The sequence below is a fragment of the Hemiscyllium ocellatum genome, chromosome 24, assembly GCF_020745735.1.
Source record: "Hemiscyllium ocellatum isolate sHemOce1 chromosome 24, sHemOce1.pat.X.cur, whole genome shotgun sequence".
Taxonomy (NCBI): domain Eukaryota; kingdom Metazoa; phylum Chordata; class Chondrichthyes; order Orectolobiformes; family Hemiscylliidae; genus Hemiscyllium; species Hemiscyllium ocellatum.
Genome location: NC_083424.1, coordinates 50,677,765 through 50,699,898, shown reverse-complemented (window position 1 = coordinate 50,699,898; position 22,134 = coordinate 50,677,765). Strand labels below are relative to the sequence as shown.

The 22,134-nt window shown below is 41.9% G+C and overlaps 1 protein-coding gene across 1 annotated transcript in view; it reads left to right on the top strand.

Annotated features, from left to right (window-relative positions):
- The first annotated feature begins 6,421 nt into the window (after positions 1-6,421).
- mapk1 (mitogen-activated protein kinase 1) overlaps positions 6,422-22,134 on the top strand; it is a 112,307-nt gene continuing 96,594 nt past the window's right edge. Inside the window, exon 1 of the mRNA XM_060843780.1 lies at positions 6,422-6,583. Coding sequence (XP_060699763.1) covers positions 6,456-6,583 — 128 coding nt within the window. The 5' untranslated portion in view covers positions 6,422-6,455. The remainder of the gene's footprint in view (positions 6,584-22,134) is intronic.

The following is a 22,134-nucleotide window of genomic DNA, read 5'->3' as shown; positions in this document are numbered from 1 at the left end:
ACCTCGTGCATAAGCTTTGATGGTCTCCCACATCATTGACGGATTGCTAGCCGTACCAGTATTAATTTCTAAAAAGGTTTTAAGTTCTTGGGAGAAGTACTTTAAAAATTTGCTATCTTTTATCAGGAAGGGGTCCATACGCCAATGCAGAGCAGATGTCCCATTGTTCTTTACCTTAGTTTCCATGTATACAGCGGCATGGTCAGAGATTGCTATAGTACCTATTTTACAGGTTGCTATTGAGTTTAGAAAAATCGATGGGGCAAAAAACATATCAATTCTTGTATGACATTTATGTGGATTAGAGTAAAAAGAAAAATCTCTACCCTGTGGATGGAGACATCTCCATACATCTACCAATCCTAATTCTTTATTCAGGTCCGCCAGTTGTCTAGATCTGGGAGATACTCCAGCGGCACTCTTGGGAATCCTGTCTATTTCCGGATCCATAATACAATTAAAGTCTCCCCCTATAATTGTATGACGGGCACCAAAGGCCATCAGTTTTGAAAAAGCTTCCGTTATGAATTTAAAGGGGTGTGCCGGGGGGCAGTATACATTTAAGATCCCATATTCCTCTCCATTTATGAGGGCTTTAATCAAAATATATCGTCCAGATTCGTCTTTTATCTGATTTAGAATTTTCAAAGGGAAGTTCTTCCGGACAAGGATAACGACTCCCCTGCTTTTTGAATTAAAAGAGGAAAAAAAGGCCTGATCAAATCCGCCCTGTCGTAATTTTAAGTGTTCTTTATCCGACAGGTGTGTCTCCTGTAGGAGCTGCAAATGTGTTGCTGGTCAAAGCACAGCAGGCCAGGCAGCATCTCAGGAATAGAGAATTCGACGTTTCGAGCATAAGCCCTTCATCAGCCCTTCATTCCTGATGAAGGGCTTATGCTCGAAACGTCGAATTCTCTATTCCTGAGATGCTGCCTGGCCTGCTGTGCTTTGACCAGCAACACATTTGCAGCTGTGATCTCCAGCATCTGCAGACCTCATTTTTTACTCCTGTAGGAGAGCTATATCAACTCTCTCCTTCTTAAGATTTGATAATATTTTCTTCCTTTTAACTGGTGAATTACTCCCCCTGACATTCCAGGTGCACCACTTAACCGACTGTTCAGCCATAATCATCTGGACAGATCCGAGACCCCTCGGGAGGGGAAACCCTATCTAGAACATCCCGAGCATGGAGCATACAAGATTTACAAAAGTAAAGATTCTCTGATACACTCAAAACAATATAACAAAAAACTCTTTCTAAGTATAAAAAATATAAAACATTCCGAATTGGAGATTTTCTCCCTTGTTCCCAGGGAGCGTCACTTCCTCTCCCACAGTCCATCTTACCCTCTTCCAACCAGTGCCCCACCCTTGACCCAGGTGTTCCTCAATAAAATGAGGAGAATTCAAATATAATATAAAGCTAGAGTTAACAGTGAACACCCCATCCCCACCCACACCCACATCTAAATATATTTGGGAATATTAATACCATATATAACTATAAGATTACAATCTCAACATGTAATACTTAAATATAATACCACAAAATAACAGGGGAAAGAAAAACAACCCCGCTCCTAAAAACAGAAGTAAAATAGAATAAGGTAACCACCTCTCCCCATCAACATTAACCAAACGCCCCAACATATATATATATATATATACATACACACATAGGGGGAAAGATAAGAAAAGATGAAGGGATGTAAACCAAAATAATGGGAAAGGCAGACCAGCGTCCACAATCTCTTACAGTTTATTTAAGAGAGTCCAAGAATTCCTTAGCCTTCTCCGGTGATCCGAAGTTATATATGGATCCTTCGTGGCTAAGGCGTAGCGTCGCTGGATATCGTAAGGAGTACTGGATATTTAAGTCCCTTAAACGCTTCTTCGCCTCATCGAATGCCTTCCTCTTTCGGACCAAAGCTGGGGAGAAGTCCTGGAACAGCATGATCCTGGATCCTTTGTGGGTCATAGCTTGGGGATCTTTTCCCAGATTTCTTGAGGCTTCCAGGAGCATCTGCCTCTCCCTATAGCTCTGCAGCTGGAACAGGACCGGGCGTGGGCGCTGGGTTGAGCCGGGCCCACGTACTGTGACCTGGTAGGCCCATTCTACCCTTACCCGGCCTGATCCATTATGCAGATTTAAAAGTTGTGGCAGCCAATGCTCTAAGAATGCTGTTAGCTGACCTCCCTCTTCCTGTTCGGGCAGGCCCAACAACCGAATATTTTTTCTACGACATCGATTTTCGAGGTCATCAATGTGGTTTTCTAGGTTCTGGACTCGATTCTCGAGAAAACGGATGTGGTCAGCTGTTGATTTTATCCCAGTCTCTGAGGCTGCGGCCTTCGACTCCACCTCTCTGACTCGGCACTCCAATTCCTGAATGTCTCTGCCCTGCTTCTGCAGCTCGGCTGATAGTGCTTCTCTGCTCTGCCGAGACTCATCGATAAAAGCATCAATCTTCGCCTCCTACCTGGCAAACATCTCCTCAAAGCTCATCTTCATTGGTAAATCTCCTGAAGTAGCTGAAGACACCTTTGTTGCAGATGAAGAGGGAGAGGGTGGGGGAGGGGTCCCTGCTTTCTTAGAGCCGCCTGTTCCCTTCCCTTTACTCATTTTCCAGCTAGTATTAGACTATTTAAATGTACTAATAGGTAACTATTTAAGGTTAACAACTATTATAAATGGTTTAGTGAGTGTGGTGGGGGTGGATAGCCCACTTTTCCCAAGTTTTGGGTAGAGCACTGTGGACTCAGTCTTGCTGGGTCGCCGCCATCTTGGATCCCCAGAGAGGAGTTTTGATAGCTATTGAAAATCATGAGTGGCTTAGAAATAATAGATAGTGTTACAAAACGAGACAGACAGCCAAATCAAATCAGCCTCCCTATCCTCCTATTCACAACACAGTAAAATTAGAATACTCAATGACCATTAAAATTGCCCCAAAGATTCAATAACTAGAATAACTAATACCAGACTTTGTGAATAATCAGTAGAAGAGACCTAGTTCATAACTAAAACAAGAGAATTAAAAATTTATTAATAATACAATAACTTTAGCAGAGCAAAGCTATTCAAGGTAAAAGAATTATGATGTAAAATCAGTCTTCTTTGATTCTAGCCCCTACTCGCACAAAGGCAGACAGACATGGTTAAGGGATAAATTAAAAGAAAAACATAAATGAAACGTAACTGGCCAATTCACTTAAGCTGTTTTCACACTGAATCACAGGTACATTGGATTGTATATTGCTTTGTTTCTGAAGACATCAATCATCCACAAACTCCATCAACAGACACATCGACCTGGACCCAATATACCAATCACTAAAGTGGACAGCTGAAACTGACACCCGGAAGCGGCAAGGACAGACCACTATAAATGCCGGAAGAAACATCAAAGAAGCGCTTCTCAGGAGGCTCCAGAGCACTGATGATGTCTCCTAGCCAGGAGACGAAACGTTTGCAACAAAAACTTCCAGCTCGGCGAACAGAACCACTACAACAAGCACCCGAGCTACAAATCTTCGCACAAACTTTGAAGACATCAATCAATTGTAAACAGCTTCCTGTAGGCACCAAGGGATAGTCACTTAATTCTTATGACTGAAATTCTATTCTTTGAATAAGTTGATAACGGGAAAATCAAATAGCGATCAAACCTCCTTCTTGTAGTTTTGGGAGTCATAATCCTTCTGCCAAAAACACAGTTCAAAATCAGGGTTTCCCTTTCTGATTTTCTTAACATTATCTCTGTTAGCTTAATTGTCACATAACTCCATGAGGCCCCATTTTACACACAAACATCTACCATCTGTTTGAGAATAATGCATCTCCGGGACCAAAACGCCTCTACAGCACTTTGAACAAGAATCCAACTGCAATTATTTTCCAGGCCTAGCCTCAAACAAATATTTTTGTTCGAGCAAACGTTCAAATGTTTGTTATCTTTCTAATAAGAGCAGCTCAAAAGTCACCTTCGGCTCCGAATCAAAAATAATGAAGGTCTCAATAAGAAAGAGAAAATATTCCCTTTGGTGCAAGGATCTAGAACTGGAGATCACAGATTGTAGGCAATGGGCATAATAATTGAAGGCAACCTGAAGAGAAATCCTTTTCAGCAGTGAGTGGTTAGGGTCAGGACTAAACTGCGCGCAAAATTGGTATGGTAAAGTTGCCAAAGGACCATAGGGCTGCTCTTTCATTATAGAGAGATGACTGATGATGATTTAACTTGAGGGTCACCATACATAAGGTGAAAAGAAAGGTTGAGAAGGCAGGACCTTCATGGTAACCTCAACTGGTATGGGAATTGAACCTGCCCTGTTGGTTTCAATCCGCTTCACAATCCAACCAACTGAAATAGGGAGGCAATGGCTTAGTGGTATCACTGTCCTTCGTGGAGAAGTTTGCAAAGAAGAACAATTTTGACCACAAGTCTATCAGGAAGTGGTCAGCATATAGCATCCTCAAGACCCCGAAGGAAAAGGAAAGGGTGGGTCTTGTTGCATGGTTCTGTGAGCAGATTGTCAACATCATTTGGCAGAATGCCTTATCACCAGAACTTTTCAACCAGCACAAAGTCATCTCTTGGCTGCTGGTGAGAAAGGCTACCTATGAGATCCTTCATGTATCCCTGGTTAGTCTGACCACAGCACACTTACCTCAAAGCAGCTGCAGGGTGATTGAGACTGTCACACATCTCCTGCTGGAATGTGCAGTTGTAAGGAAGTCTGGAGAAAGATGCAGTGGTCAAGGTTTGCCTTAAGCAGCTTTGTGATGCAGGACACCATACTCTATGGTCCATTTCCTAGGACACACAAGACAATATCAACTGTATCTGGAGGATCATTAATTTGATGAAAGACGCTCCTTGGTCTGCCTGAAACTTGTTGGTCTTCCAGAACAAGAAGTTGACCTTGACCAAATGGTACAGATGGCACATTCCAAGGTCCAGAGCTACTTACTGGGATGCAAATTAAAGTTTGGGGATAAGTGTCGCTCGGGTAGTGAGAAAAGACCACAGTCTCAGGTCTTTCTGAAGTTAAATAGGGGCCCATTCTGTAATCAGACCCTCCTAGCACCTCAAATGCACGTAAATATAGTCTTATGTGTTATGATGTCTTTGGTTTACTTGGATAGAGCCAAACTCCAATATTTGTTTGTTTCCATGATATGCTACCGTACAGAACCAAACTGCTTTTAGGACTAAGTATATATAATTTTTTTTTGAATAAAGTATATTTTCAAAGTAAAGAAAAGGTGTTATCACTGGACTGTTAATCCAGAGAGGAGAAAGTGAGGACTGCAGATGCTGGAGATCAGGGCTGAAAATGTGTTGCTGGAAAAGCGCCGCAGGTCAGGCAGCATCCAGGGAGCAGGAGAATCGACGTTTCGGGCATGAGCCCTTCTTCAAGAATCTGAAGAAGGACTCTTCATTCCTGAAGAAGGGTTCATGCCCGAAACGTCGATTCTCCTGCTCCCTGGATGCTGCCTGACCTGCGGCGCTTTTCCAGCAACACATTTTCAGCTGTTAATCCAGAGACCCAGGTAATGTTTTGGGGACCTGGGTTGAAATTCTGCCGTAGCATGTGGTGGAAGTAAGAGTCCAATGATGATCACTGCTGATTACTGGAAACACCCATCTAGTTCAGTGGTGCTTTTTTAATGACGGAAACTGCCAATCTTTATCTGGTCTGGTCTACCTATAACTCCAGATTCACAAAAATGGAGTTGACTCTTAACTGCCCTCTGACAATTAGAAATAGGAAACAAATGCTGGTCTAACCAGCGACTCCCTCATCCTGTGAATGAAGTAAGAATGGACCTCTCTTGGTCAATATCCCAAAGATTTTTTATAGAATCGTGCTGTACATGAAAATCGCTGTTCTATTCAACATCACAATATTAAATTTACATCAAAAGTATTTCATTGGCTGCAAGATTTAGGGACTGTTTGAGGAGAGTTCCACAAACAGATGCTTTATTTCCAACCTTTAATTCTTCGAGTAAAAAGCTGGAAATTTGTTGCTGGTTAAAGCACAGCAGGTTAGGCAGCATCTCAGGAATAGGGAATTCGACGTTTCGAGCAATAAGCCCTTCATCAATAAACCCTTAAGTCTTCACCTGTAAATCCATCTGGCCGCCCTAACCGTCGTCCAGCTGCTTTGGATCACATGATCCACCACTGTCCAATCAATTCACATCAGGGCCGTTTAGTATCACGTGGCCACCTGTCGTCCGTTATGGGCACGTGGTTCACAACTGTCCAATCGAATCACTCCACACCGCCGTGCATCACGGGGTCCGGCACAGTCCAATCGAGTCGTGAGCTGCGTGTTCTGGATCAGGTGGTTCAGTGTGGTCCAATCATGCTCCTCCCTGTCACATGTGTCTGCCTGTCCAATAGGCACGATCCTTGGTCATTCCGGATGATCTGAGTAAGATGGCGGCTGCGCCTACTTTGCCTCAGTGCGCAAGCGGGCCTGAAGTGATTCGTGGGCAGGTGTTCGACACCGGGCCGCGATACACTAACCTCAGTTACATCGGGGAGGGAGCTTATGGCATGGTTTGGTGAGTGTGATATTTCAGAGTAGTGGTGACAGGAAAGTGTCCGAGTGCGCAGAGGGAGGGAGTGGGAGAGGAAGCAGAGATTTAGGGGCCGCTGGTGTGGACAGAGGGATAACGGGAGAAGGGAGTAACAGGAAAGGCGGCTGGGGATCCTCAGGGAAAAGGAGGGCGTGCTGATCGGGATAGGCGAGATGCTTCAGGGCCACTGGGCGAAAATTGGGAGATGAGGGTGGAGATTTGGAGGGAAAGAGAAAACGGTAGGAATTGGAGATGTCCAGACGAGAGGGAATGAGGACAAAATAGTCAAATATATGCGATGGTTTGAAAGAAATGCGTAAAGGTGGAGGCGTTCAGGGAAAGTGGGTTGTGGCTCCTGAAGGGAACGAAGTTCCAGTATTTTAGTGAACTGTAGAAGGACAGACTGGGCGAGGATAAAGGTAGGAGTCTCTGCATTGAGTGCAGCTGGAACTAGATGTATACGATAACGAATGAGGCAAGAGGCTGTGAATTTATTGAAAATTGGGAAAGTGGCGATCAAATAGATGACAATGTAGGGTTTAAGGCAACAAATACAATATTGAAATTTGGAACGGACCTAAAGCCTGTTCGTTGTACTTTCGATTAGATAATTGTAGTTTGTGTTCCTCATTGATTACTGGTATGCTTAAGTACAAATGACCTATAGAAAGGACTGGGCGCAAAACTGAGATCGAAATCTGGCGATACCAATTGTTCTTTCTCTTCGTTTAAACATAACTAATGCTTTTATAATTGTAATGGACTCTTTGAGGTCCTTTGCAGTACACGTTTGATGGCCACCGGGAGTGCTGTGCAGTGAATAAGTAGCATTGCTTCGAAAGTATAGAAAACAATCTGGAAATATGCTTTTTTCTGTATAGTTTTGGAACGTTCTGCCTGCTACAACAGGCCAGACTCATTGCCTGTACTTGCAAAATTGTTCCTGCAGCTGTGTAATATGCCCTAAAATGTAAAGGCAGGTACAGCAGCATTAGCTTTTGCAGCACTCAGGTGGGAAAAAAATTACTGAAAATATATGGAATAGGGGTAACCCTAATAAGTTTATTTTATATATAATTTTTTATCTCTTGAAAAACTGGGGCATTTTTTCAATGGCTATAGACAGACAATAGTTTTACATTAGCAATGCTTTACTCTCCACAGGCAGTTTTTGTTTTCAAGCCTAGTTGTAATTCCACAGCATTTGGCAGATGTCCATTCTTTTGCCAGAGTGGCTGTTTTTCATGCAAGTCTAGACATTGAGTCTTTTCAATCTGTTTGACTGTTGTGATCAATTTCAACCTGGCACAAACGATCAGTCCTCAGCAAAGGACTCACCTTCATCCCCCTCTGTCCACGCATCAATGAATTTAATACACGTCGTGACGTCGGACACTACTTCCGTTGTCGCCGCCTCCGAGCTTACTTTCACAATCAGGACTCCCGCCCGCCATCTGAGGACCCCTTTGCTCGCCTCCAACACTGCATCCACCTGGACACCCTGCGCTGACCTATTACCTGCCCTCGACCTCTTCATTTCCAACTGCCGCTGGGACATTAACTGCCTCAACCTGTCTACCCCCACTCCAACCTCTCACCCTCACAACGTGCAGCCCTTCAATCCCTCTGCTCCAATCCTGACCTCACCCTCAAGCCAGCAGATAAAGGGGGCGCAGTGGTAGTCTGGCGCACTGACATCTACACCGCTGAAGCCAAACGCCAACTTGAGGACGCCTCTTCCTGCTGCCCCCTCGACCATGACCCCACCCCCCATCACCAAACCATCATCTCCCAGACCATACAGAACCTCATGAGATCTCCCACCCACAGCTTTCAACCTCATAGTCCGGGAACCCCGCACTGCCCGGTTCTACCTCCTTCCCAAGATCCACAAGCCTGACCACCCTGGCCGACTCATTGTCTCAGCATGATCCTGCCCCACTGAACTCATCTCTACCTACCTCGACGCTGTCCTATCCTCCCTAGTCCAGGAATTCCCCACATACGTTCGAGAAACCACCCACGCCGTCCACCTCCTCCAAGACTTCCGTTTCCCTGGCTCCCAACGCCTCATCTTCACCATGGATATCCATTTCCTCTACACCTCCATCCGCCATGACCAGGGCCTCCAAGCCCTCCGTTTTTTCCTCTCCTGGCGTCCCCAACAATACCCTTCCACCGACATTTGTTTGGCCGAATTGGTCCTCACCTTTTAACAATTTCTCCTTCAAATCCTCCCACTTCCTCCAGACCAAAGGGGTAGCCGTGGGCACATGTGTGGGCCCCAGCTATGCCTGTCTCTTTGGCTACATAGAACAGTCGATCTTCCGTAATTACACCGGCACCACTCCCCACCTCTTCCTCCGTTACATTGATGACTGCATTGGCACCACTTCGTGCTCCCGAGAAGAGGTTGAGCAGTTCATCAACTTCACCAACACATTCCACCCTGACCTTAAATATACCTGGACCATCTCTGATACCTCCCTCCCCTTCCTGGACCTCTCCATCTCCATTAATGAGGACCGATTTGACACTGACATTTTTTACAAACCCACGACTCCCACAGCTACCTGGGTTACACTTCTTCCTACCTTACCTCTTGCAAAAATGCCATCCCGTATTCCCAATTCCTTCGCCTCTGCCGTTTCTGCTCCCAGGAGGACCAGTTCCACCACAGAACACACCAGATGGCCTCCTTCTTGAGAGACCACAATTTTCCTTCCCATGTGGTTAAAGATGCCCTCCAACGCATCTCGTCCACATCCTGCACCTCAGACCCCTACCCTCCAACCGTAACAAGGACAGAACGCCCCTGGTGCTTACCTTCCACCCTACCAACCTTCGCATAAACCAAATGATCTGCCGACATTTATGCCACCTCCAAAAAAGACCCCACCACCAAGGATATATTTCCCTCCCCACCCCTTTCCACCTTCCGCAAAGACCATGACTACCTGGTCAGGTCCATGCCCCCCCCCCCCCACAACCCACCCTCCCATCCTGGCACCTTCCCCTGCCACCCGCATGAACTGCAAAACCTGTGCCCACACCACCTCCCTCACCTCCATCCAAGGCCCTAAAGGAGCCTTCCACATCCATTAAAGTTTTACCTGCACATCCACTAATATCATTTATTGTATCCATTGCTCCCGATGCAGTCTCCTGTACATTGGGGAGACTGGACGCCTCCTAGCAGAGCGCTTTAGGGAATACCTCAGGGACACCCGTAACAACCAACCACACTGCCAACATTTTAACTCCCCCTCCCACTCTGCCGAGGACATGGAGGTCCTGGGCCTCCTTCACAGCCGCTCCCTCACCACCAGACGCCTGGAGCAAAAACTCCTCATCTTCTGCCTCGGAACACTTCAACCCCAGGGCATCAACGTGGGCTTCAACAGTTTCCTCATTTCCCCTTCCCCCACCTCACCCTAGTTCCAAACTTCCAGCACAGCACTGCCTCCATGACTTGTCCTACCTACCTATCATCTTTTCCACCTATCCACTCCACTCCCTGACCTATCACCTTCATCCCCTCCCCCACTCACCTATTGTACTCCATGCTACTTTCTCAGATGACTGCAGATGCTGGAAACCAGATTCTGGATCAGTGGTGCTGAAAGAGCACAGCAGTTCAGGCAGCATCCAACGAGCAGCTGCTCGTTGGATGTTGCCTGAACTGCTGTGCTCTTCCAGCACCACTGATCCAGAATACTTTCTCCCCACCCCCACCCTCCTGTAGCTTATCTCTCCACGCTTCAGACTCTCTGCCTTTATTCCTGATGAAGGGCTTTTGCCCGAAATGTCGGTTTTGCTGCTCCTCGGATGCTGCCTGAACTGCTGTGCTCTTCCAGTACCACTAATCCAAAATCTGGTTTCCAGCATCTGCAGTCATTGTTTTTACCTGGCTCAAACTGTTGCCTAGTAGCTGTTGTGTATTTTACAATAAGGCTTGTTGGGTGAAAATCAGGAGAAAATTACCTTCCTCAGTCTACAGATATTGAAATCAACTGTATCAAGGTAAAACGGGCTGATTTCTTAATTTAACAGGCTTTTGCCTCAGTAACAAATCCCACCTACTCTGGAGGTGTGTAATCATATCTTTAGAATAACTGGTTAGAAGGCATCTACAAGTACTATTTGCAATTTGCAGAAATACTCATACAAAGCATTCTATTTACTTTGTCTTCCATTGAAGGAGTCTCTTTTTACAAAAAAAAGTCATTTAATATGATGGTGTAAAGTGTGCATCTATTATCTCGGCAAACATTCCCACAAAAATCTTAAATGCTGGTTGTGGCTAGCTTCTAAATCCTAGAAATTGCATCTCATTTCCTGTAGTAGTCTTGCTACTAATAATGGTTAGATGTTAGCCTAAGTGAACATTACATCAGTTCTGTTTAAAAATTCACACAAGTAATAGCTTTTGTTTCACACATCATTATTTAAATTGCTTTCCAATTCTGCTGATAAGTTTGTTTTTCTGTTGACATACCAACTAATTATAGTTTTGTAATGAATTTTGACTAAAGATGAACAGGAAAGGCCCTCAACTGAAGTGCCTCTGCCAAGGCAAAAGTGCTTTGTAGAAAAATTTCTAGTTTATTTTGCTAAAACAGTACATGGTCAGGTAGAAGTTTTGACAATACCATATTTTTCTTTAAAAATTGTTTCCTTGTCATGGCTTGCTGTTGTTCTGAGGACCTGATTACTTGGGCAATTAGACCATTGTTCTAATAACCTAAGAAGCATTAGGTCATTGTGTGGTTAAATATGTGGCATAAGCCAATTCAAAATAATACTGTCCCACCAGTGTTCTTAGAAAGTACAGTTTGGAAAAGTGTTATTGTCTTTATACACTAACTGGCAAGATATGCCTCAATACAGTAAAACATCCTGACTGGTTTTTGTTTGGTTGTAAATTAAGGTGAAGATATACCAGCATAAATAATACTTATGCAATAGTGAAGCCTATGTAAAAAATGTTTGACCCACCCACTGACAGAGCTAGAATGCGCTTGTTGATAGTAAGTACTGGTGTGTAGTTTATTCAACAATTAATAGCTTCCTTTTTATTGAAGTACAGTATTTTGAATTGGTGTCACAGGTTCATACATTTTGGTATCTGTGGCATCACCTTGCATTTGTAAGGAAACATCCAGCAGTTAGGTTCCAGCACTTGCTCTCACCCTGAAGTGTGTTTATAAAAATATCAAATGCAGGCCATTTCTTTTCCTCTGGGGCGCAACCTTCTCCCACATGGTGCCTTTTAACTTAATGGATGCTATAGATTATTTGAATGGTTTTAGGCAGAGAAGTGTTTTGACATCTGATGAAATATATACAAACACATCCTCTAATTCCATGATGTTTGAATATGCTTGTTATCTTGTGATGCTTGCTTTTGAAACGTAAAATTCTCCGTAACAGCATGGTTTAATTTTCCTCTGGCTCCGTGTGACTCTGCAGCAGCGCTTTTGTAGTTTTCAATTATGTAAATACTGATATTCCTACGGTAGATGTGCTTTCTACTATTGCAGAACCCAGGTCCTACTCCACAGCCCTTTCTGCTTAAACATGGAGTCCAAACAACTTGTCATGTAGCTTTTTGTTTGGAAGCGTAGTTCATCTTATGTTTTTTTTGTCTGTGCTCCAATAAGTTTCGTATACTGAGGTAGTTCTGGATCTGGCTTTTAAATGTCCAAGTAGTTAGATTTGGCTTTTTCTTCAAAGTGTTGCAGATCATGACAACTGAGAATAAAGTTTCTTATCTCCGCAATCGCTGTTCCACCAGTGATTTTTAAATCTATGGCTTGTGGTAATTGACCCAATCGCCACAGGGAATAGTGTTTCTCTTCCTATTCGATCAAAGCCTCTCATCATCTTGAAAATCTTTATTGGTCACTTTTCACTAATATCCTGTCCAAAGGGAATTGTCCTAACAACATTTCTAAGATCTTAAAATTGCTGGAGCCCCTTGGTTCTATAAACTACTTTTGACTTTCTTTTATAAGGCTTTTGATGCATTCCTGAAATGTTGTGCTTAGCATCTTCTACAATACTCTAGCTGTGGTGATAATTGAATTGTTGTAGCATGGTGTTCATCCTTTTCTATTCTATTTCTCTATTTACAAACATGAGGTACCCATGCACTTTCATTACTGGCTTGTCAACTTGTCCTGCTTTTGTGGATTTCATTACATGCCCATGGCTTCGTCATGTTGATATTTTGAAATTGTGTAAAATGGTTTTAGGATTATTGCAACAGGCAAGAGGAGTTGAAGCTAATTTATTTTTTGAGAATTTTTTTTCTGAATTGGCATGCATTGTGGTTGAAATAAATGTCTTTAATACAAGTTAATGCCACTGTCCACTCAGGCAACATTACTGTATTAATAATGCTGCAATATTTCACTGATATGGAATATCATACTGTTCACTTAAATTTCGCTGATCCCTGTTTTAATTTCCTGCTTGTTGCTCTGGTACCTATTGTCTTGACCTTTCGTTATTTCTGTTAATCTGTAGAATTGGGTTTATTTTGGTTTGCTAACAACAATCTGTTTCCATTTTATGCCACACAGTTTCCTCGCAAGAATGCAAACATAATTGTTCTTTTGAAGATCTTTATTTTATGACACATCTGGCTCTTGAGGTTCAAAGACTGGAAACATAGTGCAGTGTCAGTGCTACCTTGCTGGTTTGTTTTTCTGACTTCATCTTATGATTTGTGATGGAATGAATTTCTGACTATTGCTAATTCTGAAATAATGATTTGGAGATACCGGTATTGGACTGGGATGTACAAAGTTTAAAAAAAATCGCAACACCAGATTATAGTTCAACAGGCTTGGACCTGTTGGACTGTAACCTAGTGTTGTGATTTTTAATTCTGAAAGAGCTTGCAATAACCAAAACCTTTCAACTTGGTAAAGTTCAGTGATATTTTCTATTGAATTATATGAACAGAACAATGAGTCCATTCAGCTTATCATGCTGTTGTAGGCTCTTTTGAGGTGTTATTAGTCCCACTTCCTTGCTCCTCTCCCATTGTGCTCACTTTTTTTTTTCTTGTGCAATATATCTAATTCACTTTTGAAAATGATCAGAGTCAACTTCCACTGACCTTTCAGACAGTATGTTAGTGATAATTGTGACTTCAGAAAAATTTGTATTTATTTTCTTTTTCTTTGTGTTAGTTATCCTAAATCTCTATAATCTGGTAACCAATCCTCCAAACAGCGAAGATTGAGTAAATAAGGAGAAACTCAGATCAGTATCTTTCATAATTAAGTCTATTCAAGGCTAGCACAGATAAAATTTATCTTATTTTGAACTTGACCAATGTGATTAATTAACTCACCTTCCATATTATTAGTTTTACACTTTGTGAAGTGGTGTCTGATAATTGGGGTTGAGGAGAGGACAAGAGCATAAAATTGGAATTGAATGTGTTGCCTTTGCTGTTAGTGTAAAATGTCTCCAATGCTGTGGTATGGAATGTGCATTCTCTTCTGTCATCGGGCAGAAGCTTATGGTTAAAGACTTTTTGCTTGCTAGAACAATTACAGTAGTTGCTCAAAATATTTTTGCAGTTTTTTTTCTAATCTCCCTGAAGAATAAAATCTCTTGTACCAACAATCATTTTCAGAGATTGTTATTCTAGATTTCTAAGTTATAAAACACCTTAGATTAGACTTACAGTGTGGAAACAGGCCCTTCGGCCCAACAAGTCCACACCGACCCGCCGAAGCGAAACCCATCCATACCCCTACATATACCCCTTACCTAACACTATGGGCAATTTAGCATGGCCAATTCACCTGACCCGCACATCTTTGGACTGTGGGAGGAAACCGGAGCACCCGGAGGAAACCCACGCTGACACGGGGAGAACATGCAAACTCCACACAGTCAGTCGCCTGAGTCGGGAATTGAACCCGGGTCTTCAGGCGCTGTGAGGCAGCAGTGCTAACCACTGTGCCACCGTGCCGCCCTTAAAACTTAATTTTTAAATAACCTTAGTGGTTTATCTAAACTGTATTTGTTGCTATTGTTTACATATGCCAGGTATTGCAAGCTGTTGTAATTAAAATATTGTGGGATATGGGCCACGTGCTGTCAAGTGGGACTAGATTAGGTTGGGATATCTGGTCGGCATGGACGAGTTGGACTGATGTTTCTGTGCTGGACATCTCTATGATTCTATTTTTTCAATCACTTCGAGTAAACTTACATAGGGAAATTCAGCTTTGTCCAGATATCCAAATTTTGGACATTGTTCAGATGATTGCATTAAATGTAGTTGTGATGTACATTTGTGTAATATTCGACACTCCACTCTTGCTTTGTCTTATTGCTGCTCCTGGCATGTGGGACCCTATGATCAATCTTAATGTGGAGCATAATATGTTTGCTACAGAATAGACACTGCAGGAAGTATGATTATATGATGCTATTTAGTTTTTAGTTTACTCACCTCTGACTTGTGATTTTTCTCCAAACTTAATTTTAAGACTGCTATCTTTTTGGCACCATTGTTGCTGCTATTTATGTTCAGGTCCTACTTCAATATAAAAATCATGACTTGCCAAATATGGCTCAAAAGTAGAAGACAAAGGATGGCGGTGGAGGGTGATTGTTCAGACTGGAGGCCAGTGACCAGTGGAGTGCTATAAGAATTGGTGCTGGGTCCACTACCTCTTGCCATTTATGTAAAGATTTGCATATGAATATAGGAGGTATAGTTAGTAAGTTTGCGGATGACACCAAAATTGGAGGCGTGGTGGACAGCAAAGAAGGTTACCTCTGATTACAACAGGGATCTTGATCAGATGGGCTAATGGGCTGAGGAGTGGTAGATAGAGTTTAATTTAGATAAATGCAAGGTGCTGCAATTTGGAAAAGTCAATCTTAGCAGGACTTGGACACTTAATGGTAAGGGCCTGGGCAATGTTGCTGAACAGAGACCTTGGAGTGCAGGTTCATAGCTCCCTGGAAGTAGTTGCAGGTAGATAGGATAATGAAGGCATTTGGTATGTTTAGTTGCTGTTGGTTGGTGAAAGTAGGATGCCTTTCCAACAGGAACAATATCAGGTTGGGAACACAGCTTAATAGGATACTTAAGTTGCAAATGATTTGGTTTAATCTCTGATAATGGCTGTAAGAGGAATGGAATTAGTGAAATAACATAGCTTGTGGGCAGAGGTGAAAGATAAGGCTTTGGTCTTTCCATTCTTTAGCTGCTCAATTTTGGGTCAAGCGCTTGATATTATATCTGTAAGCCAGTAGAGGAATATTGGAGTGTTATAAACATACATGGAATTTAATTTTGACAAATATTTTACATGGTGTTCTGCTTTTCTCTAATGCAGTTAAAGATTGTTTTTAATGCATGCTGCATTTTCATTGTGCAGTAATTCATTTTTAATGCAGAGGCCAGATCTTCATGCAGGCATTTTGATAGTTTTGAATTGAAACTTAGGATGTTCAAGTGTGATATGCTATGTCCTGCTATTGTGTCATTTCAATTAGCAGACATGGAATGTTAAGCAGTATGAAGGAAAGAAAATCTTGCTGCAGTGGAGTCTTATCAAAGCTCTCGAGTGTTTTCAAGCACTTAACTAGTGAGTTCATTGAATTGCAGTGATCTGAGTAGTGTCAGCCAACAACCATTTTGTGCAAAGATATTGTAGCAGCATTGAGATGAATAATTGGTTAGGGTTTAAACTTAATTTCAAAAGAATAGGAGCAAGCGATAGAATTAGTGGGACAAAAAAGCGAGGTAACAAAAAACTGGGAGAGACAGACAGCATGAGCATAATAAATAGTAAGATTTTCAGTGGAGTCAGACCGAAGGGGAATGCATAAAGGCCCAAATGAAGGCATGTATGTGAATGCACAGTTTGGTAAATCAAGTTGAATTGTAGGCATCCGATATGACTCCAATCGGTGGAGAGCTTTCCTCCTGATCCCCATTCTCCCTTGGCTGAGATATGGACAAGACGTGACAGCTCAATGTTCTGGGTTTTAGTTCCTATAGGAAGGATAGAAAAGGAGGCAAGAAAGGAGAGGGGATGGCATTTTTGATTTTTGTAATGCATTACTACTGTAACTAGAAGATATTTCTGAAATATCAATGAAAACATATGGGTGTATATTACAGAAAAAGGAAACTTCTCTTTGATAGGATTGTACTGTAGATCTCCGACAGAGCGAAATTCATAAACAAGTACCAGGAGATCTGATATATGTAAGCATAATGTTATAATAATGGGGATTTTAATTTTCCAATCCTGATGAAGGGCTTTTGCCTGAAACGTCGATTTTGCTGCTCCTTGGATGCTGCCTGAACTGCTGTGCTCTTCCAGCACCACTAATCCAAAATCTGGTTTCCAGCATCTGCAGTCATTGTTTTTACCTTAACATAGTGTTAAATTTGGGTAGTGAAGAATTTAAATGTTCAAGAAAGCTTTATCAATATGTAGGTGCTTTGACTAGAGAAGGAGCAAAATTAGACCACCTACCTTATGGGCAATAAGGCAGGGCAGGTGACAGAAGTAAAAGTTGGGGAACACTTCGGGTCTCACTACCATAATTCTATTACTTTCAGAATGGTTATGGAATATGATAAGCATTCCTGAAAGTTGAACTTTAGTTGGAGTAAGGCAAATTTTAATGGTATGAGACAATAACTTTCAAAAGTTGATTGGAGTAGACTTAGACGAGAAAGTGAGGTCTGCAGATGCTGGAGATCAGAGCTGAAAATGTGTTGCTGGAAAAGGGCAGCAGGTCAGGTAGCATCCAAGGAACAGGAGATTCGATGTTTCGGGCATAAGCCCTTCTTCACGAATGAGGAAAGTGTGTCCAGCAGGCTAAGATAAAAGGTAGGGAGGAGGGACTTGGAGGAGGAGCGATGGAGTAGACTTCGCAGGTAAAAGGACATCTGACAAGTGGAAGGTGTTCAAGATGTGATAGGTCAGATGCATTTTGTTCCTGTTAGAGTGAAGGTTAAGGCTAGTAGGACTAAGAAACAATGGATAAGTAAAACTATTGAGCTCTAGTCAAGGAAAGAGAATCTTATTTTAGATATTGACAGCTTGGTTCATTTGAATCTCTTAGGAATACCCCAACACTTTTATATTGATTAAGTGAAATTAGGACAAAGAGGGGATATGAGATGACATTGGCAGATAAGGTTAAGGATACTCTCCTAAGAGCAAGAGGGAAACTAGAGAGGGTAGGACCTCTTAAAGATCAAGGAGGTAATCGTTGTGTTGAACCCTAGGAGATGGTAGTGATACAAAATGATTTTTTTTACTGTGAAGAAAGAAATGGAGTCTCGAGAATGTAGAGAACTTTGTTTTAAAAATAGTTCACATCAGAAAGAGAAAGTTCAGGAGGCCTTGAATATAAACGTGGATAAATCTCCAGGGCCTGATCTAATATATCACAGAATGTTGTGGGAAGTAAGAGGAAATTGAGATACCCCTTGCAGAAATATTTGCATCATCCATAACTGCGGGTGAGGTGCTTGATGACTGGAGGGTGGCTAATGTTTTCTTTGAGAAGCTGCAAGGAGAAACTGGGGTGACGATAGACCTGAGCTCGTTGTGAGTAAGTTGTTGGAGATAAGAATTGCGAGTGTTTAGAGGGGCAAAAATTAAGGATTGTCAGTGTCATTTTGTGTGAGGAAAATAGTGTCTGTCAAACTCTATTGAGTTTTTGAGCAAGTTATCAAAAGATTGATGGCAGAGCAGTTGACATTTATTTAGATTTTAGTAAAGCCTTTGACAAGATTCTGCACGGTAGACTAATTAGTAAAGTTGTCACATGGGATTCAGGGTGAGCTCACCAATTGGACAGAATTGGCTGAAAAGCAGAAGACAAAGCAATGGTGATGGGTTGCTTTTTGGACTGGAGGTAATGTTCTATAGGGATTGGTTCTGGGTCCTCTTTAGTTTGTCATTTTTATAACTGATTTGGATGAGAATATGGAAGGCATGGTTTGTGGATGACACCAAAATTGGTGACATTGGAGGCAGTGAAAAGGGTTTTCTAAGACTACAAAGGGAGCTTGGTCAAAGAGTTCAGTTGGCTGAATAGTGGCAGATGAAGTTCAATTTGGATAAATGTGAGGTATTGCATTTTGATACATCAAACAAGAGTCGGGCTTCTACGATTAATGGTAGGGCTTTGGGTAGTGGTATAGAATACAGGGAGCTGGGGTGCAGGTACATACTACTTTTGAAGTTTGTATCACATGTAGGATGGTTAAAAAGGTGTTCGTTACGTATGCCTTCATTGCTTGACCTTTTGAGTGTGAATTGCGCAATTTTGAAGTTGTACAGACACTAGTGACGTCTCATCTGGAATGCTGTGTCCAATTCTGGTTGACCAGTTATAACTGGAAGAATATTATAAAGTTGGAGAATTTAGAAGAGATTTACCAGGATGTTGCTAAGGTATGAAAGGTTTGAATTATAAAGAAAGGCTGGAACTTTTTTTTCATTGGTGCATGGGAGGTTGAGGGCTGATCTTGTAAATTTTGTAAAATAAAGAAAGGTATAAATAGTTAATGGTGGTCTTTTCTCTAGGATGGGCAATTTCAAGACTAAAGGGCATGTTTTTTAAGGTGACGAGAGATATAAAAGGCAAGGCAAATGTTTTACACACAGGGTGGTTCACATGTGGAATGAATTTTCTGCAAAAATAGTAGATGTGGGTATAGTACAAGTTTAAAAGACATTTTGGATAGATACATGAATAGGAAAGGTTTGGAGCGATATGGGCCAGGAGCAGGCATGGTGGGACTAGTTTAGTTTAGGATTCTGTTCGACATGGACTGGTTGGATTAAAGAGCCTGTTTCCATGCGATAACACTGTATCACTCTGACTCCAGTTTTACTATGTCTGCTTGATATTGTAGATGTGAGCTTGAAGTGAACGACAGTCATGCTCTCCTCACCTCTACTGTTCTGTTTGAGAATGTGTATAGGGTATAAGTAGGCAGAGAAAGAGTTAAGTTCTGAATTGTGAAGGCAGGGAAACCGTTGATTTCAGTTTTGTAAAACAAGAGGCGTAGCTGAGCATGACTCGGGTCAGATAAAACTTAGTTAACAATGGGGTGTTGGCGGCAAGGATAATGAGTTAACAAGGTGGAAAAACAGTCATTATGTAGAGCCATTTAACAATATTGGAAGAATTCAGTATGTAACGTTAGTTAAGGTGAAAAGTATTCATTGTGAAGTCAGTTGTAAAGATGGTTTAATCTTTACAATCAGCGAGCATCAACAGTAACAGTCACCCAGTCAATATGTATGTTGCCATATCTGGATGCTCCTTCCTGTAAAATGGCTATAATTCATTGAAAAGCTGTTTGAGAGAAGACAGTGAGTTCCTATCTCTGTGCACATGGACAACAACTCTCTAGCCTGGAATAAAAGAAGGTAAAACACCTGTGTTTCAGGGTTTTGCTTTTACTGAAAGGGAAATGGGACAACAATGTTGGCAAATGGCAGGCTACCATTTTCATCTGGAAGGAGAAGGCCAGCAGATACATGGGAACAATACCAATTGCAAGTTTGCCTCCAGACCACTCACCATCCTTACTTGGAACTATATTGTCATTCCTTCAGTATCACTGGGTTGAAATATCCCTCTAATTCCCTCTCTAAAGATATGTGGACCAACCTACTGTGTGTGGACTGCAACAATTCAAGTCAGCAGCTCACCACCACCTTTCAAGGACAGCTAGAGATGTGCAATAAATGCTGGCCAGCCAGTGACGCCTACAGTGAGTGAAAAATAACAGCCGACATTGTATTTGCCTTCCTCATTATTGATGAATCTCAGATGCTAGCTTTGTGATTCATAGACCGGAATTCCCCAAATCCCTCTTCTGTGGCTTTTTCCAGACTTTTTTCCAATTAGATGATTGGTTACTTTATTTTTGCCAAAGCCCACAATTTGTCATTCCCACATTATATTTCATGTACCAAGTTTTGCTCCCTCAATCTACCTAAATCCCTCTGTAAATTGTCATCTTTACTTGCCTTAGCCCTTTTATTCATTAATTGTAATTGGTAAATCTTTTTCATGTTTGACAGATATGTGCAAAAAATTTGTTATGGGACCTTGCAAAATGTGTGCAGTCAGAAAAAGTGCAGTGAAGTTTTACGTTAACTTTGTAATTGTGAAGCTGTATTAAGACAAAGGCTCAAAGCACTGCTACTCTTGAGTTAACCTGTACTCAGTATTGTCTTTTAGCGGCCACAACCCACCAATAATGCTATCTCCAGGGAGTCCAACTTGTGTAAAAACAATCACTGCCCAAAGAATAAGTGCTTTCAGTGTAGAATTTGCCATTTTTAGTTCAAAATAACAAATTTAAGATTCTAGCAAACTTAAAAGCCTAGGTGCTCTGCTTAATGAAAGAAATCTGCAAAGTAATTGAAGAGAAATTCGCTAAATGTGCAAACTCTATCTTCCAATGTTTATATCTTTTTGTGTCCTAAGACAATAACACCTGTATTATCTTGGCTTAGAAAGAGTTGCAAAGATGATGTCACTCTGAAATCCAGCATTCTTTCTATTATTTGGGGAGTATCACTTAATCTCTAAATTGTCTTTTAACATTGGCTTTGGCTGGAAAAATAATAAATCAGATGAAGACTTCTAAATGTGGGCATCCAATAGATGTTTCAGTTGTGTGAACGGGAGGTGATGGTGTTGTGGCATCGTTGCTGGATTAGTAACAACACAAGTCCAGCACTGACCAGGAAACAACTCTGTTTAGGGAAAGAAAACTGCTTCTCTTCCTTAGTCTTGTCCAGTGTAACTCCAAACTGACAGCAAAGTGGTTGAGGAGGGATATGGGCCAGGTGCTGGCAGTGGGACTAGATTGGGTTGGGATATCTGGCCGCCATGGGCGGGTTGGACCGAAGAGTCTGTTTCCGTGCTCTACGTCTCTGAAACTATAAGTGCCCTCCTGATATGGCTGAGCAAGGCATTCAGTCGCATCAACTGCTTACAAAGTCTCAAAAGGAATGGAGCCAGATAGACCACCTGGCATCAACTTGGCAATCTGAAGGTGGCATTGCAAATGCATTACCATTTCTGCTCAACACTGTAATCATTTTGAAATTATGATTACATTATAATGCGTGTTGGGCTGGGTACAAAAGTAATGTCGGACTCCAGCCCAGTCTGTTTCATTCTCCACTATGCTCATGTTTGTTTGTTTGTTTGTTTGTTTGTTTGTACTCTTCAAATGAATTGCATGGTGATTTGAACATAGCCATGATGATCTTTAGTGTCATCCAATTGGCCTACTTCAATATTAGGGTATTGAATATTTATGTAAACAACTAATCATAAGCAGTACTGTTAGTGCAATAATTGGTGCATTAGTAACCCTGCAACCGAGATGTTTGAAGTACAAAACTAGGGGGTGTAGGTTTAAGGTGATTCTATTTTAATTGTATTTGACTGCCATCAGTGATCTGGACCCATCGCTTCTATTCACCTATGGA